General features: G+C 49.8%; 1 protein-coding gene across 6 annotated transcripts in view; it reads left to right on the top strand.

Annotated features, from left to right (window-relative positions):
• Positions 1–19,152, top strand: part of Ksr1 (kinase suppressor of ras 1) — a 145,904-nt gene that overhangs the window by 68,281 nt on the left and 58,471 nt on the right. For all 6 annotated transcript variants that reach the window (XM_047543352.1, XM_047543353.1, XM_047543356.1 and 3 more), the window contains exon 2: positions 13,078–13,218. In XM_047543352.1, the coding sequence (XP_047399308.1) occupies positions 13,078–13,218 (141 nt within the window). The remainder of the gene's footprint in view (positions 1–13,077; positions 13,219–19,152) is intronic.

Genomic DNA, 19,152 nt, shown 5'->3' with positions numbered 1-19,152 from the left:
TATAGACTAGACAAAAGAGATCAAATTATGAAACTTCTTAGAAGAACATCTTTGTGGATGAGAACTTGGCTTAGATTTCTTAGGAGATAAAAAGCACAAAGTAAAAACCAACAAAAAGATTGATAAATTGAACTTCATAAAGGTAATGAACTGCTCCTTGACATTTTGAAGAACTTTTGGAAGAATGCTTTAGAAGGGCATGTGGTCCCCTCAAAATGAAGAAATACCCTTTTTTTCCTCTTGTAGGTTTTCTTGTAGGTTTTCTGGAAGCCAACAAGAAACATTAGCCTTAGAATGAGGTTTGGAATAGTGTGGGCTTAATAAGTATTAGAAAGGATTACTTTGGTTGTAAATTATAGACATGTGACCTAAACAGGCCTTAGTGTTTCTTCTGCATAGTTTGGAGTTGGAGGCATTCCTGCTCTGAGTTAGCGTGAGCGATGTTGGCAGTGATGGTTCCCTGGCTCGGCACTGCCCCAAACACAGGTGGGCTCTGTGAATGGGGAAGCAGCCAGGAGTGGACAGTAGGTAGTAATGAGCAGGAACTAAGGAGGCACCCATCAGCATTCCAGGGGAGTTCGCCCTGGCATTAGTGTCCCAGGCACACATCTGCCCTTGACCCCTGGCCCCCTGCATAGCCCTTCATCCTCTTCTGTGATGACCTGAGTTGCTAAGCAAACAGTCACGTCTCCTGAAAGGAAGTCCATTTCTCTCTCTAGCATCCAACACAATCTCCTGCTCATAACAGGTGCGTATTGGTCAGAGTTTGAAGCACCTTGTCTTCCTCCATCCCTCCCTGGAAGGGAGTCTTGAGGATAGGAAGTTGGCAGGGTCCATCTTTGCCTTCAGGTGTGGCCTCTGCCTTCTTTCTAGGTCTCTGCTTGGTACTTCATACCTGGGTCCCTCCCAGGGTGGAGGGTCAGGAACTCTCCAGGGTCACCTGTTGTTATTGAGGAGCTCAAGAGTAGACCAGCTCTGTAGTTGTGCCCATAGGCCTGGTGAACTTCAGACAGCCACATGGAGCCTCTGAACTGGCTCCTGGGCTCTGTGGATGAAGGATCTGTTTGTGAGCAGCACACACCTGGACCACTTTCCCTTTAGTTTCCCAGAAGAAGCACTGAGCGCTGGAGTGTGGGAGTCACGGATGTGCAGGGGTGGGTGTTCTTGCTGACTGCTGCTTGGCCTCCCGTGTTCCTCAGCCCGGTGCATCTGTGGACACGCCTTTGCCCCCACCCCTGAATCCCTCAGGCTTGAGGACCATGCTACATGGGACCAACACTCCGGAGGATATTTGTTGTCTGTTGAGTGCCTGGATGCTGGATGGGTCTGCTTCTCTCCCTTACCTTATGCAGTCACTTCAGGCCCAGGGAAGTTAGGGGGAAAGTAGGTGTCTTGTTTTCCCACTGATGATTTAGCCCAGTTTGTCGCCCTGGTCCTCAAGGACTGCTGGCACTAAGAACACAGAAGGGGTGGAGGGCTCATCGTATTAAATGGAGGCAGGAAGCAAACCTTGAAAGGGTTAATAGATTATTTCAAGGTCTTTTCAAGGTCAGTGTTGCTTTATGAAGAGCAGTTTTTTGGAGAGGGGTACTAGTGATTGAACTCAGGGGCACTTGACCACTGAGCCCCAGCCCCAGCCCTTTTTGTATTATATTTAGAGACAGGGTCTCACTGAGTTGCTTAGGACCTTGCTAAGTTGCTGAGGCTGGCTTTGAGATCCTCCTGCCTCAGCCTCCTGAGCTGCTGGCATTACAGGTATGCATCACTGCACTGGCTGGTTTCAGAGCAGTTTTTTATTTGGCTTGTTGTTGGCTTTTCAGGTAGATGCTGTCTTAGGACATTTAGGCAAATGCAGTGTGTGTGTGTGTGTGTGTGTGTGTGTGCGCGCACGCGCGTGCGCACACAGGCACTCTGAGAATTGAACTCACTAGCATTATAGTGAGCTACACCCCCAGCCCTTCAAATTTTATGTATTTATTTATTTTTGAGACAAGGTCTTGCTAAGTTGCTGAGGCTGGCCTTGAACTTGTGATCCTCCTGCCTCAACCTGCCAAGTCACTGAGATTACAGATGTGTGCCACCTTACCTGGCCAGATGCCTTCCTCCTCAAAGTCCTGTTCTGACTCACAGCCTCCATGAGCATGAGATGGAGCAGCAGGTGTCGCTGAGGAAAGTCTGGTCCTTGGTCTTCCCTGCTGCCCAGCTCATGCCCCCAGTTTCCTAGGAAACTGTGAGTGCTTTTAACTCACTGGGTCTCCTTTCCCTGAATGACAAGGGTGCTCCTGGCGTAGAGGAGCCAGCCAACTTATCAGCGCTTCAGGGCAAGGTCCCCTGAACCCACCCCGCTGGCCCTGGCATGCACTCACACCCATCAACAAGGCCAAAGAGTGACCTGGTTTTGATTCAGCTTGGGGCCGAGCCTCCCATCTGCAGCCCGAGGTCGGGTCCTGGAGCTCAGCCCTGTGGAGCCCAGGGCAGGGCGGGAAGCCCTGCGTTCCCAACGTTCCCAGCTGCGGCTACTCTCGCCCCTGGCCTCCTTGGGAACGTCTCCACTTGTGGTCTAGGGCAGACTTGTTTGTTTGTGTTTGAAGTTCCCCGACTCTGCGTTTGACGTCAAGGCAGGATTGCTGGTGGGAGGCTTGGCAGGGAGGTTGTCTCTGCACAGATGCACACGTCTGGCAGCTTCCCCAGAAGAGCCGGGCGCAGGACGAGCTGGGCGAGGGGTGGCTGTTGCGAAACACCCGGCCTGAGGATTGAGGTTGCTTATACTTTCTGGTCGCTCCACTTTCCGTGGTCCTCCCTTACTCTGTTTCTGAGCTGCTAGCGTCAGCCCCTCTGGGGACCCTAGAGGGTTGTGCTCGGAGCCCAGGGCTGCCTCTGGTGCCCTCTGAGCCGAGTGCGTGGTCAGTCCATGGAGCTGTCAGCTGCATTGTGACCTCCAGAGGCCTCCTTACGTTCTCAGACATCATTTTGCAACAAGTTGGCGATGGCATCCAGGCCAGACTGCTTAGCTGGCTGGGTTGGCAGGCAGTCCTCAGAGGCACCCTCCAGCTTTGGGGCAGAGTTGGGAGACATAAAGGAACATCAACCCTGAGACCTGGGCAGAGCAGCCAGTGGAGGCGAAGGGGCCACGGCTTCAGGGGCCATCCAGGGATGGCTGGAGCTTTGGTGACTAACAGAGGTGTGGGATGCTATAGACGGGGACTTGGCACTCCAAGGACCAAGGACCACTGTGGGTGTCCACTTACGTGGGAGGAAGGAGGCAGGATCCTGTGGGTGCCAGTGAGCTGAAACTGGTCCAAAAGCTGTACCTGCCTGCTGGAGCTCTTGAGTAGACCAAGAAGAAAGGGATGGATGAGTGACCTGGCCACCAGGGGCTTCATCTCATTCTGCAAAGCAGGCTGGGGTCTTGAAAGGGGTGGCCACAGGACCAGACAGGGCGGGGGCTGGTGTTAATGGATGTAGTGCTCATTTGGAGTTGGGGCTCAGGTGTAGCCCAAAGGTGGGTTCTTACAAGTTAGTACCAGTGGCCATCAGCCTGTTGTGTGACGAGGCCCATTTAGGGGACGTGGTGAAGCCTGCAGCTTTTGTCATGGGGTTTGCCGACTGGAACAGTCTGGGTGTTGCTGGATTGGGGGCTTTGGGTGGCAAAAGAGGTGGGTCTTCCCCGCTGCCCCTCTGCTTGCTCCAGTCAGAGCAGCGTAGATGAGCTAAGGGCCGCAGGTAGCAGGGCCATTATTTTGGGAGATGGTGTGGCACAGGGAGACAGGAGCATTTAAATTAAATCCCTTCTTTAGCCACAAGACTCAAAAAAGTTATAAAGCTCTTGGTGCCTCAGTAGCCTCATTTGTAAGAGGGGAATAATAAAATGCACCTTGTGTCTTGGGGGTTTTAACACCTGGTTTCGCTATTTCTGAGTGACCAAATAATGAGCAGCGACGTGTCGTGGTGCTGAGACGGGACTCAGAATGGTGGGCATCACCACTTGCAGGGTTGGCAGGCCTCCTTAGCCCCTGAGAGAGCCCCGTGGGCTGCCTGGCACCCCATGTTGCCTCTTTTTTCTCTCAATGTTGAGTACACAGTTCTTGACAAAAACCGGGAGGAGTCGATAATGTTTTCTCTTACCCAGGGCTGTCTCTGTGAAGGGAATGACATTTGTTAGGGGCATTGCCAGCTCTCAGGTTTTCTGAACAGTGGGATGTCACCTTGTGCTGTCAGACAGGTACTGTCAATCCTACCTCCTGGAGTTATTATTGAGAATCTAGGGAGAGAAGGGGATGCAGTACTGTAAGATGGAGATATACGTATGTATGTATGTGTGTATGTATGTATGGTACTATGGATTGAACGCAGGGGTACCTACCCACTGAGCCACATCCCCAGCCCTTTTTTATATTTTATTTTGAGGCAGGGTCTTGCTGAGTTGCTTAGGGCTAACTTGCTGAGGCTGTCCTTCAACTTGCGATCCTCCTGCCTCAGCCTCCAGAGCTGCTGGGATTACAGGCATGCACCACTGCATCCAGCTGATGAAGGTCATTAATTCTACCTGAATGACAATTGAGCATCCACATGATTTCCATAGTGGAGGGAGCCTGCTGCTATACATGGGAATCTGGCCTCTGTCTCAGCCCATGCCTAGGGTTCATTTGTCCATTTATGTTTCAACATCTTTCATATCCATCACCACATATCAACCTCCTGCCCTGCTCCAGAGACACAGAGACCTGGGCCACTGATAGGGTCCTGCGGCAGCCCCCGTCCGAGGCAGCATTAAGGTTGCAAGCACAGATCATGGATTTGTGAGTGACTGCCCATGGAAGGGAGCTCCCCAAACCAGGCCCTGCAATTTCAGGGTGGAGCTTGACTTGGTTTGCAAAGTCAGTTGTCTGGAAAGAGGTGTTTTCTGCAAAGGTGCAAGAAAGCCTGGGTGAGGTGTGACCCGGCGACCCCTGCCAGAGGTCGGGAGGCTCCTCTTCACTGAGACATTCTTGTGCCATGGGTCCTGTTTCGTGGGTACTTTGTGTGTTCCGGTTGCTGAACCAAGCCTTTGTAGATTGAGTCTGCAGTGAATTCAGTGGTGCCACTTCACAGACACGGAGACCAAGATGAACTGAACTGGTCTCTGCCATGCAGCTGGTAATTGATGGTGCCCAGGATGGAACAGGTTTGCTGGCAGCCTACCTGCTGCCTCCTTTGCGGGGAATGTAACAGTTAACTAATGGCCTGGTTGCCTGTCCCAGGTGCAGTGCACGGGAGTGACTTGCTTGCCTGTTATCGCTGCACCCCTCATCCAGTCTGTGACAAGGGCTGATCCCCAACCAGCCAGCCACCCCGTGGAAGCCTGTGAGAGGTTTCTGCTGGGATGCCTGTTCCAACGGGCATAGCCTCTCTTTGGGAGGCAGGGTGACCACTGCTGTGACTCCAGCTCCACTGTGGCAGCCTCCAAGACGTGGGTGGTTCTGTGGCCTCAGAGCTGGCCTCCCAGGTCAGCCAGGCCCCAGGATCACCTGTGAGGTACTGGAAACCCAGGGTACCAGCAATGGGGAGGCAGATTTGGGCCCAAAGTAAAGGAAGAGCCTTTTCAGGAGAAGTGTTGACCCATCTCCTGGCGCTCTGAGCAGAGCAGATGTGTAAGACCTCCATGTTCCTGGGGATCCTGCAGTTCCAGGAGTGGCTTCCTTTCCCTGTGAAATTTCTCTCACCTGGTGGCGTGTGCTTGGCTGAGGCCTGACTGGTGTCCGCTCTGCACAGCATCTGCTCTGCTGGGCCCACGCTCTTCAGGGATGGCTCACAGATCTCACTGTCACTGAAGCGATGCTCCTGGCAGCCGCCATTGGGGAGGCTAGTGACCAGGTCATGCTTGGAGCAGTTGGGGTGGCAGGTGACATTTGAAGTTGGTGAGGATGCCAGATTAGGGGTGCACATGCTCCTGTGGGCAAGCACCATTCTCCTGGTGACATTCCACTTGGTCATGCCCTGTGGTGCAGAGGGCAGAGCGAGGGCCCCGAGGAGAAGGGCTCGGGTTTCCTGGAGCTGACTGGACCAGCCCAGGTCCTGCTTTTCAAATGAACGTGCCTGATCCCCACGTTGCACCAGCATCGTCCCGAAGGCCAACACTGGCTTTCAGCGTCCTTAGCCCCACCTTAGATTGGGCTTGATTTCACCCGTGTAGTCCCTCCTGCCCAGGAGGTCATAAGAGAGGACCTGAGGACAACTTGATGAGGACACCACCCTCCATAGCCACCACCGAGTGAGCATCTCCCTCAACCCAGGCATTTTGCCAAATATTTAACATCCATGTTCTCTCAGGTGAGCAGTCACAGCAGCCTTGTAGGTAGATCAGCCCTGTTTCACACATGGAAAAACTGAGGCTGGCAGGTTGCCAGCTCTTGCCTGTGCTCCCCAACCAGGGGCTTTGAGGCCGGTCTGTGTGTCGAGAGCTGGAGGTCTTCCTCTCAGAGCCGTGCTGCCTTGTGGGTGTGACTGAAGTAACCAAGAGTGATGTTGGGGACCTTTATTTTTCTTGCTCGAGCGGAGCACGTATGTAAGTAGCAGCTCACTTGGCCCCACTCTCTGTGAATTGACACTCTGTAGGTGAGATTGACGCCGAGCTAAACGTCAAAGCCGGACCAGAGCTGGGTCTAGCAGTGGGGCACGGCTGCTTTCTGTGTACGGTGCATCTGGCAGTGCCCACCGCCTGCTTGCGGGCTGACTGGAAGCTCTTCTGATCTTCCCGAAGCCAGGCCGAGTGGTGAGGGAGGGGTAGGCTCGCACTCCCACAGACAGGGCATATGGGGCCAGGAGACTTCAGTTCCCGCTGAGTCCTGGTGACCCCCTCTGGCTGCAGGTCCCGTCAGTGAACCAAAGGTGCTTTTCTATTAGGGAAAATTTATATTTCGTAGTTTTTGTAGTTCAGAGAAGATAATGCCACTGATGACAGGTCTCCTGGCAGGCCCTTGGGCTGGACTGGCAGGCCCTGCTGCCTTTTGTCTGGGAAAGTAGCCCTTTGGTACATCTGTGAGCGCAGCAGCTTTCCGAAAAGTAAAGAGCAGTTCTGTTTAACTGTGATGGCAACCGCTGTGTGCCAGGCACCTCCGTTCTTTGTGAATGAGGGGAGCTGTGCTCCTCCGCAGAACCCAGGTCTGCAGGTGGCAGCAGCTGCCTGGACTTCAGACCCACTAGCAAAAGGGTCACAGTGCACTCAAGTCTTCCCTGTTCCTCGGGTTGGCAGGCCAGGTGAGTGCGTTGTGTGGGTGCAGTGAGGAGTCACTACTTTGGGCTCTTGTAGGGATCTCTAACGGTTTAAGAAAAAAACATGGGACAACCCCGGGGGCAGTGTTGCATGCCTATAATCCCAGCAACCTGGGAGACTGAGGAGGGTCACAAGTTTGAGGCCAGCCTGGACAACTTAATGAGATGCTGTCTCAAACTAAAATACAAGAAGTGGGGCTGGGAATGTAGCTCAGTGGTAGAGCACTTTCCTGGGTTCAGATCTCCTGCACTACAAATCAGAACAACAAACTGCTCACTCCTTTTCTGGGGAACTCGCCATGGTGTTTGAGATGCTCAGACTCCTGATCCATCATTTTTCCAATGGGCATTTGTTTTCCCGCTATCATTTTGATAACCTGAAACCTCTCTAAGCTCCAACATGCATCGTGTTCATCTCACCATCTCTTTCAGCAAAGGGTTTAAAATACCAAACAATAGCTAGGCACAGTGGCTCACACCTGTAATCCCTGAGGCTCAGGAGGCTGAGGCAGGAGGATCACAAGTTCAAAGCCAGTCTCAGCAACTTAGCAAGGTCCTAAGCAATTCATTGAGACCCTGTCTCTAAATAAAATACAAAATAGGACTGGAGATGTGACTCAGTGTTTGAGTACCCCTGAGTTTGATCCCTGGACCCCCCAAAAATAAAAACAGTATAAAATAGCAAACAAATCCATATGCAACAGAATGAAACTAAACCCCTATCTCTCACCCTGCACAAAAATCAACTCACAATGAATCAAGGACCTTGAAATCAAACAAGAGACCTTACATCTTTTTTTTTTTTTTTTTTTTTTTTGGGTGCTGGGGATCGAACCCAGGGCCTTGTGCTTGCAAGGCAAGCACTCTACTGACTGAGCTATCTCCCCAGCCCCAAGACCTTACATCTTATAGAAGAAAAAGTAGGTCCAAATCTTCACCTTGTTGGCTTAGGATCAGACTTCCTTAATAGGACTCCCATAGAACAAGAAATAAAAGCAAGAATCAACAACTGGGATAGATTCAAACTAGATAGCTTTCTCTCAGCAAAGGAAACTATCAGCAATGTGAAGAGAGAGCCTACAGAGTGGGAGAATATCTTTGCCACTCATACTTCAGATAGAGCACTAATTTCCAGAATATATAAAGAACTCAAAAAACTCTACACGAGGAAAACAAATAACCCAATCAACAAATGGGCTAAGGATATGAACAGACGCTTCACAGAAAAGATCTATAAGCAATCAACAAACATATGAAAAAATGTTCACCATCTTTAGTAATAAGAGAAATGCAAATCAAAACTACACTAAGATTGCATCTCACCCCAATTAGAATGGCGATTATCAAGAATACAAGCAACAATAGGTGTTGGAGAGGATGTGGGGAAAAAGGTACACTCATACATTGCTGGTGGGGCTGCAAATTAGTGCAGCCACTCTGGAAAGCAGTGTGGAGATTCCTTAGAAAACTTGGAATGGACCCACCATTTGACCCAGCTATCCCACTCCTCGGCCTATACTCAAAAGACTTAAAATCAGCATACTACAGAGATACAGCCACATCAATGTTCATAGCTGCTCAATTCACAATAGCCAGACTGTGGAACCAACCTAGATGTCCTTCAGTTGATGAATGGATAAAGAAACTGTGGTATATATATATATATATACACACACACACACACACAAAATGGAATATTACTCAGCTATAAAGAATAATAAAATTATGGTCTTTGCAGGCAAATGGATGAAATTGGAGAATATCATGCTAAGTGAGATAAGCCAATCTCCAAAATCCAAAAGGCGAATGATCTCACTGATAAGCGGATGATGACACATAATGGGGGGTGGGAGCGGGGCTAGAATGGAGGAAGGAGGGACTGTATCGAGGGAAAAGAAGGGTGGGAGGGGTGGGGGGGAAGGAAAAAATAACAGAATGAATCAAACATCATTACCCTATGTAAATGTATGAATATGTAAATGGTATGCTGTTACTCAATGTACAAACAGAAACAACATGTATCCCGTTTGTTTACAATAAAAATAAATTAAAAAAAAAATAGCAAACAGTGTGCCAGGCACTATCCTGGTTCTTGGGGTTCTAGTGGTGACGAGGAATACAGACTAGGGCCTCTGTAAAAAGTTAGAATTGACATTCATAATTTGGACTGGTGTCTGGAAGACTCTGGAAGCTTCCTGGAGGAAGAGATGACTAAACTCATTGCAGGCAGAGGGATCGCTGGGAAGAGCTTGTCTGGCAGAGGGTGTCTCAAGGCTGACCAGGGATGGGTAGGTTGGAAGGGACTGAACTGGAGGAGGCCACACACTGGCCGAGCCCAACTGGCTGTTCTTTGTGTTGGCCAGCCATGACCAGAGTCTTGTACAGAACAGATATGTTATTAATCGCTCCCAGAGGTATGGCCTAAGAAACCCTGTGCTGGTGACAGATGGATTCTGCCAGGAGCCCATCTTCTTCAGTTAATGTGGAAAAGACTGGTTTTGAGTTTGCACAGCTGTTTGACTTATAGCCTGTCTTGGCCTAGCCCTGTGCAGTCATGGCTTCAGAGCCGTTGGGAGTGGAGGGACAGACTGGCTGTGGGAAACGTGGGGATAAAGCAGATATCCTTCCTCTGCCACTTATGAGCACATGACATCTAAGCACATGTCACTGCAGGTGTAGTGATAGGCACATGAGGACAGAAATGAATGAGGAGGACATGGTCCCCGCTCTGATGTATGATGGGGGACCTAACCTTGTCATTTGGGGGCTTCCATACTAGAGTTCAGCATGAACTAGTCATTCCTGTTTTGCAGACGAGTGAACCGAGACGCAGAAAAGCGAATGAACTTTCTTGAGGTTGCGCAACCTATAAATGACAGATCTGAACCTGGTTGTGCTCCATTGAGGGGTGTGTGTGGTTCTGTGCCCGGGAGCTCAGGTCTGCTGAGAGAACCTGCTGTCAGCTGGAGTGTGAGGCCCACCACTGTTGCAAGAGGGGAACGAAATTCTAATCCTGATTGGGTCTGGGAAAGTGGTGAAGGGAGGGTCCAGTGGACAGAAAGGACAGTTTTAGCAGAGGCCTCAGGATAGGAAATGAGGCAAGTATTTGAAGAACAGCTGGCAGGGAGTGTGTGCCTGGAAGGTGGGGCAGGGATAGGGTGGGGTGGAATGGAGATGAGCCTGGAAAGGGAAGCTGGGGCCCCGATTTTGGAATTTGTCTCTGGTTACATTGGGAGGGATGGATCCAAGCCTGAAAGAGGGATCTGAGTCCTCCTACTTAGAACTTCACGATTGAAGTGACATTTGTGTCAATTATATTTATCCTGAAGAATGTTCCCAGGGGCTTAGGTTTCCTAATAGAACAGCAATTGCACTTCTTATGTGGCATTGGTAGCTGTGAACCTCAGCAGGGTGTTTGATTAGCGATGTCTGCTCAACTCTGGAAGCCTCAGGCAGTGTTCGATTAGCAGTGTCTGCTTGGGTAGCACAGGGGCAGGTGGTACTGGAGTGCCCTGGCCTTGCCTCTGTGTCAGTGCTCTTGCCACCCATCAGAACTGTACAGTGGAGTGTCCCCTCTCTAGCAGTGGCTCCCACATGATACTGACCCTTTTGGCCGGATGCTACATGCTACTTCTGGCCACATGCTACTGACCCTGAAGGTAGCTGGATTTACAGGATTTGGGGCCAGTGACCCCAAGAGTTGTTAGATTGGTGACCAAACTGGATTCTGGGGGAAATTCCAGAAGGGCTGATGTGCCAACTGGTTTTTATTGTCATTAGAGGTCTCATTTCACACTCAATCCTTTTAACCGTGGGGGTTCTGTATCTGAGGTCTGTGGATAGAAATCAGGGGTGTCCGTGAACATGGGTCAGAAATAAAACAGCACCTTTATTTTTCTTAACCTTACCTGAAATTTAGTCTGTTGTCAAATCAGGTTGTAGGCAACGAGGCACAATCAGCAAATACCTGTGACTCAGCCACCAGGAGGGGTCCCAGTTATTTTCATATCATATTACCATGTGGAATTATCTGAAAAAGATGGGGATACTGACCCCAACTTTAGTTACAGTTATAAAACTCATTGTTAGATATTATTTAATACTTTAATAAAGAAGTTTTTATTATTCCATCACAATATCATGTAATATTTTGAAAAATAAATTTAAATGATTTTTGTTGTAATCCTCTTTTATTTTGTGCCTTTAAAAAGCATTGTTCTGGGGCTGGGGCTATAGCTCAGTGGTAGAGCTCCTGCCTCGCATGTGTGAGGCACTGTGTTCGAGCCTTAGCACCACATAAAATTAAGTAAAGAAATTTTGTCCATATGCAACTAAATTTTTTTTTTTAAAGAAAAAGCAGGGGCTGGGGAGATAGCTCAGTCAGTAGAGTGCTTGCCTTATAAGCACAAGGCCCTGGGTTCGATCCTCAGCACCCAAAAAGAAAAAGCATTGTTCTACTAGGTGCAATGGAGCACACCTTCTCTTAGCAAGCCGGGCAGCTGAGGCAGGAGAATCTTAAATTTGAGGCCAATCTCAGCAATTTAGCAAGATCCTGCCTCAAAATAAAATTTACAAGGGCTGAGGATGTAGCTCAGTGGTGCAGCACTCCTGGGTTCGATGCCTAGTACTGTACAGGGGAGTGGGAAGCCAACCTTGTTCTTAGAAATCACAGCCTCCCCAGACCACCATAGGTGTTCATGGCCCCAAAATTATTCACTGCAAACTTCTGTCCTTATTGGGAATTGGGTGCCTTCCTAGATATTTGAAATTTAAAATTATTAACTTTTTAGCATGTGTGTTAACAAGAGTCCTTGCTTTTTAGAGAAGTACACTGAGAAGTTTACAGATGAGAGGAGAAGGGATGAGTTAACCAGACACAGCCTGCTGCCCAGGGCAGTGGGACCTGGGAGTCTCTCCCAAGTGGCACATTCCTGAACCAGACTTGGAAGGTGGTGCTTGCCTTTTGGGGAAACCTGGAACTCAGGCCACTAGAGTCTTGTCACCACCTCAAGAAGCTCAGCTTGTCTCTGGGTTGATCTTGGTCAAGCTCGGAGGCCCCCTGGTTCTCTTTGGAGGGTGTGCTCGCTTCCGCCTGTGGAGTCTGCCTGCCTGGTCTCCTGCTGGATGTCCCCCCACGTTTATAGTCCATCCCTGTATGTCTTGCCCCTGCACCTTCCTCGGTCCAGAGAGGGACACCCAATTGGAGCCAGTGCTTGGCCTCAGGCTGTCCACTTGTCTGGAATTTGCGTGCTTTTTTTGGTGTGGATCCCTGAATACCTACTTGGGAACCCTAGTCCAGGGCTCTTACCAGCCCCGCCCCATCCAGCAGTTGGAGCGGGCACTTTGGGTACCCAGGTCTCCTGGGCGGGAGCAAAGTGCTGTCTCCTCTTAACCTCCCTGACAGGGAGCTTCTATTACACCCATTTTCTGGAGGAGGAAACTGAGGCTTTCCTGAGGTTAAGTAACTTGTCCAAGACCACAGAGCCAGTGTGACTAAGGCCCTGGATCCTACCCCTGGCAGCCTGAAGCTAGGCTGAGGGTCTTCTGGTTGGAAGCTGGCCAATCTTCCCTGAGCCCCCCTGTCTTCCATGTTGGCAGTTTCCAACTCTACGTCCCACAGGTTAGAAGGCCTGCTTCTGTTTAATCTGGGCACTGTTCTGACCATTCTTGCTCTTTACTCACTGAGGAGCATGGGCCCGAGGACAGGGCCATGCTGGCTGTCCTTGGGTGCAGCAGGGGTCTGTGGGAGGCTCCGCTGAGACATGCTTTCTTGGGCTGCTCATGCCACTAGTGAACACAGCCCTTCCTCTCCTGGACTTCCCGCAGGCAAAACTGGTGCGCTACATCTGCAAGCAGCGGCAGTGCAAGCTGAGCGTGCCCCCCAGCGACAGGACGGCCGAGCTCAACAGCTACCCGCGTTTCAGTGACTGGCTGGACACCTTCAACGTGAGGCCGGAGGTGGCACAGGTATGTGGGCAGGACGCAGGTCAGGGGGCGGGGTGTGAGGGGTCAAGCAGAGAGGCCACACAGACCCCGAGGGTGAGCTTCACAGTGGCTAAATCTTGGGGAGGGGCTGGCGGGAGGGGGTGCCAGCAGCAACCAGCTGGGCCCTACTGTAAATGTGGTTCCAGCAGGTACCCTGGGTGCTGTTGCCTTCTAAATGGGGCAACCTGAGCATGCTGGTCATGCCTTTGCTTATCACAGTGACAGCAGCCAGCTTTTCTGGAAGCTTTGGCTTTGTAGCAGATGCTACCTAGTATTTGAAAACATAGTATCACTTCTCACAAAATCCTATAAGGAAGTTATCATTTTTGCTCTTTTATTCTTAAGGGGATTAAAGCACAGAATGGTTAAATAGCTTGTTTAAAAATCACACAGCTAATAAGTGGTAGCCTTGGAATTTGGGAACAAGTCTCAGTTCAGTTACTCTTCTGTTACGCTGTGTCTTCCTCCCTTTATTCTGTCTTCTCATTCATCCCACTAACCTATTGCTCAACCAGTACACGTGGAGAGCGTGCAGTGCCAGGCCTCAGGGGCACCAGCGCTGTGGAGCGTCAGCAAATCAGTACTTGGCAGGAATGGTTTACCCACTCAGGTCTTGTAAATGCACTACTTTCATGCTAAAATTTAAAAAGATCCATTCAGACTGGGAGTGGTGGCACATTCCTGTAATCCCAGAGACTTAGGAGGCTGAGGCAGGAGGATTGCAGGGTCAAGGCCAGCCTCAGCAAGACTGTGTCTCAAAAAAATAAAAAATTTTGGGCTGAGGTTGTGACTTGGTGGTAGAGTACTTGCCTTGCATCTGTGATTTTGATTCTCAGCACCACATATAAATAAATGAATAAAATAAAAGTCCATCAACAACTAAAAAAATTTTTAAATAAATAATTTTGAACAGAGCTGGGGATGTCTCTCAGTGATGGACAACCCTGGATTCAATCCCCAGTACTGGGGAGAGGGAAAAAAAAAGATGGGCTCTTGCTGTTGTATTAAAAAAAATATAAATTCAATATAGATGAATACTTTGGAAAACAAAGAGAAGAAAAAACAATCACTTCCATGTTCCCACCACTCAGAGAAAATTAATTAATTTCAAGGCAGGGTCTTGATATGTTGCTCAGGCTAGCCTTGCATTCCTGGGCTCAAATGATCCTCCTGCCTCAGCCTCCCAGGTAGCTGGGACTACAGGCACATGCTGCTGCTCCCAGCTTTATATTTATCATTTACTTATTAATGTTTTATTGAGTGCATATGATGTATAGGTTAATTCCAGCTGCTGGCTATTAGATAGAACAGTGATTAATTTTATTTTCAAAGCAATTTGAATTCTTAGGAATATTTCCCAGGAGACATTCTTGGATGGGAAGTGACGCTAGCATAAAAGGTTCCTGTCTTGGGGTAGGGACCGAGTAGGGACCCCACAGGGGAGCTCTGCTCTGACACACCACTGGAACTATTCTAGGCCCTGGTGACCCTCATGTCTGTGGCCTGGGCCAGTTCTTAAAAAACAGGCAGAAGGGGTGGGCTGATGTGAAGGTCAAAGGAAACTGCTTTGTGGGACAGAGGTTCCCTGAGCGTTCGCCAACAGTTGTATGCACGCATGTGCAAACACACAAGCACACACATACAATTTATGTAATGAGCTCCATCCCCATCCACCTCCCCACCCACCTTTCGGTCCGAGAGTTTTCTCCATACAGCAAGAACTTGTCATGAGAGTCACAGGTTTAAAGCCATGGACCTGGAGATTATGTAGAACCAAATAGCTCCTCCGGTCCCGCAGCTCCCTCCCTCCCCAAAATCTCAGAGACAGAAAAAAATCTCTCCTCACCTTCACATCAGTGCTTCCAGTTGAGGAGACTGTCACAGAGCTGATGGCAGGACAGACCTGAGGTTCAGGCCCAGCATGCTGGGCTCCACACTCCGCCTTTGCACTCCTCTCTTGTCCTGAGCCATCTTTGGCAGATGATCTCACTCCCCGTGGGATTTCCCGCCAGTGATCTGCAAGGCGCCGGACACTCAGCCCTGTCATGCCCATCCTTAAGAAAGGATGCAGGATTTCTGGGACGATGGAGGCTGACTGCCGGGGCTTCTTTGTCTTGGAGAGCTCCTTGGTGGCAGCCAGGACTGGAGTCTTTTCATCCAGGCCTGGGGGTAGCAGATACGGGACCAGGCAATGTTTGAATCACAAAGTCATGAGGGATGCAGCGGAGTTGGGTGGCTGATGAGCTCCTGCTAGCTCATTTGGATCCTGGGGTGAGGCAGGTAATGAGCCCAAAGCCAGGTGGCAGTGGAGAACCAGGATATTCCTTGGACAGAGGGCTCTGTGGGCATGGAGGGCCCAGGAGCTGGAGCAGAAGCACCTCCCCCTATGCAGTGACCTCTCTACTTGGAGATCATGAGGCAGCTCAGGAATTACCGTGCTCAAGCAGGCTCCCGTTTGTCCCTGCTACACACAGGTGCATGCTGTCTTCTCGCCCCATCTCCCCATTCAATACGTGGTACCATCATCCACCCAGCTGCTAGAGCTACAAACCCAGGGGCCACCTGTTTCATTGCTTGCTTACCCACAGGTGCAGTGCTGGAGCTGGGCCCATTATCTGCCCCCGTTCCCCTGCTGGTACCAAGGACAGCAGGAGGAACCTGGGCTGGGCTGCAGAATCTGCCTCAGGGTGCCTGAGGTGGGTGCACCCAGCAGCATTTTTTCTTTTTTTTTTTGGAGGCAGGATCTCACTCTGTTGCCCAGACTGGTCTCCAGCTCCTGGGTTCAAGTGATCCTCCTGCCCCAGCTTCCTTAGTGGCTGGGACTACAGGTGTGCTTGGGTTTGAAAAGCGACAAGCACCCATTGACTGTGTGTTACTCCGCCTTCCCAAAGCAAACTTTCATGATTTGAGTTATAATTCAGTGTTACATTATTTACTGTGCTGCTTAGATTGTTCCAGCTATGACCATTGAGAGCTGCTCCTTCAGGCTGGTTCCTGTGTCCTCTGTCTTGCCTCCTTTCTATTTTGGTTTTTGAGCATGTCTTCACTTCCTGACATGATACCATGCTATAGCCTCATCTCTTATTTTCCAGCTCCAGTCCTGGAACCACCTCTTTCTCCAAAGAACCCTAGGAGCCATTGTTTTGCTTTTGCCTTTATTATTATTTTTTTAAATTATGATAAAACACAAAGAACAAAACTTACCATTTAATCACTTCAGAGCACAGTTCAGTAGCATCGAGTACATTTACATTGTTAGCCATCACACCAGAAATTTTTCATCTTGCCAAAGGAACCATTGCTTATAAAACATTGGTTTTATTAGAAGATATGTGTTTATTATGGGGAAAAGTAAAGCCAAGGAGATAAAGAAGTCCCTCCTCCCTGTTCCCAGGAGTTGACTCATCTTTCTGAATATTTTCTAGTCTCACTTTCCTCTGTGTATGGTCCCTTTTGCACATGAGTGGTTGGACCAGATGTTTGATTCTGAAACCTGCTTCTTCCCCTTAATGGTCTGTACTTTCTATGATCATAAACACTGTTACCAAGAACATCTTTGTGCACCTGTGTTTTTCTGTTGGAAAATCCTGGAAGTGAAGTTGCCAAGCTGAGTTTTAATAAATGTTGCCAGAGTCCTTTAACATACAATAAGACAATCAAAGCAATCTGCTCAGCCTTTTAAAGCTAGCAATGTAGAGAGACTGTCACGCCAGCCGCGTCTGGGCTGGACAGTAACCTGCATAAAGACCTTTTTCACACTTGTGCTTGGTTAGGAAGTAGGTAGGACCACCCTGTCCCTATGCTCCCTAAGAAAGTGTATAGGACCAAAGGGATATGGTAGCACATGCCTATAACCCCCAGTGACTCAGGAGGCTGAGGCAGGAGAATCAAAAGTTCGAGGTCAGCCTTGGCAACTTAGCAGGACCCTGCCTCAAAATAAAACATAAAAGAGGGCTGGGAATGTAGCTTAGTGGTAGAGTTACCATGGCCTCAATTCCCAGTACTAAAAGAGAAAAATAAATTGTTAAATTGTGTAGGGCCATATACACAAGAGACCAGGGTCCCTGGGTGTCTTGAGTGGTTGCTGTGGTGGTGGGCCCTGATTCCAGCCTGCCCGCCTTGCCTCAGGAACCCTCCCTGATGCTCAGCCCTCATGGATGGCATGTCCTCTGCTGTGTCAGACTGCCCTGTGCCTTGGAGGCTGAAGATTAAGTGGCAGTGTCTCCCTGGCTTGCCCACCCTAATGCCTTATCCCGCCTACTGTTTAGGAAGCTAGAGAGTCCCCAGAGGACAGCTCAGCTCCCCGGAGGGGATGCCAAGGTCCTGCCAAAGTCCAGCTCTGGTGTTCAGGCCTGCAGGGGGAGGGGTTTCCCCTTGTCAGACTTCAGAAAGGACCTAATACCCACCAGGCTCTCCAGAATCCTGGTCTGGGAGGAGGAGCTAGGTCCCCTGGTCCAGTCTGGGGGATGCTTCTAGTGCTGGCCCTCTCTCTGCCTGACCCTGAAGTTTGGCCTGAGGACAATCTCCCCCAAAGTAGTTCACATTGTAGAGCTCAGCTCTCTGAAGAGCTAGTTCCTAATTGGTGTGTGTGAGAGAGGTTTGGACCAAAAAGCCCCACCAGGATCAGGAGGGAATTGGGAGATAATTGAATCCATGCAGTATGGTGTCTGCCCCTCCCTTTCTAGGCAAGAAATATACACACCTGCTACAGGTTGTAGCATGGCCGCTGTAGGTCCCCACGGGAGGTGCTGCAGGTAGACCAAAGGTGCCTACTACCGTGTCCAGGAGCTAATGTCCCGTGGAAGCAGGATGGCCCTGTATACCTGTGGCTGTGGATGACCAGGTGTGGGGTGCAGGCGGAACCTGAGAGTCCAGGGGAATCTAGAGTGACCATGCTGCCTTTTATATCCTGTGAGCTCTTGGGCAGGGGACTTCATCCCTCTGGGCCTCTGTTTACCCGTATGAGAACTGACAGGTGAGATGGCCTTTCCTCAGTTTATTCTGGATTGTAAAGGAGCCTAGTCAGGGAGAAGTTATGGCAGGTGAAGTAGTTTGGGGTTCATGTAGATTGGCGTTTTCCCCAAACCCTCTGAATGGTGGCCTCGCCTCACGTCTCTTCTCCCATAAATCATCCTACACTCTCCTTCAGAGGGGCCCGGGTAGCATAGTGCTGTCCCACTGGGATCCTGTGTAAAGCGTATGCCCCATCTCATGGCCCTGCAGATGGGAGGCCATTTCCCATCCCCCACCCCCCATGCCCCCAAGTCAGGCTTTTCTCTCCCAGATTTTGAGCAAATCCTTCTGAAGTAATTTCAGCCAGCTTTTCTTTTCTAGCCCACGCAAGGAATGATCAAGAAGCAAACAGAGAGCCATAGACACTGAGAGAAGGTGTATTTTAAATTGTTTTCCACCCTCAGTGAGTGCAGGGGTATTGTAAGTCAGCAAGCAGAGGCGCTCCCTGCTCCCCGACGCACAGGGAACCACCTTGGTCACAGTTGGCGACTACCTGGGCCAGACCCCTTCATGCATGTCATGTAAACTGACAGTACACATTTGTTCCCTTCCGGGTTTTGTTGGCTTAAACAGGGTCTTTCAGTATGTATCATTTTGTAGGGTTTTAGTCTTATCTTTGTGTTAGTCCACAAAAACTCAGCTTCAGCAGAGTGCGTGGTACATGTCTGTAATCCCAGTGACTCAGGAGGCTGAGGCAGGAGGATTGCAGGCTTAAACCAGCCGTAGCAATATAATGAGGCCCTCAGTAACTTAGCAAGACCCTGTCTCAAAATAAAAAGAGCCAGGGATGTGGCTCAGTGGTTAAGTGACCTTGGGTTCAATCCCTTGTACCAAAAACAAAAGAAAACAAAAAATTCACTTTTATTCTTCCTTAACAGTAGAATAGGAGCTGAAGAAATAGCT

Source organism: Sciurus carolinensis, chromosome 3 (genome assembly GCF_902686445.1).
Source record: "Sciurus carolinensis chromosome 3, mSciCar1.2, whole genome shotgun sequence".
NCBI lineage: Eukaryota > Metazoa > Chordata > Mammalia > Rodentia > Sciuridae > Sciurus > Sciurus carolinensis.
This window is presented reverse-complemented; position numbering and strand designations above follow the sequence as displayed.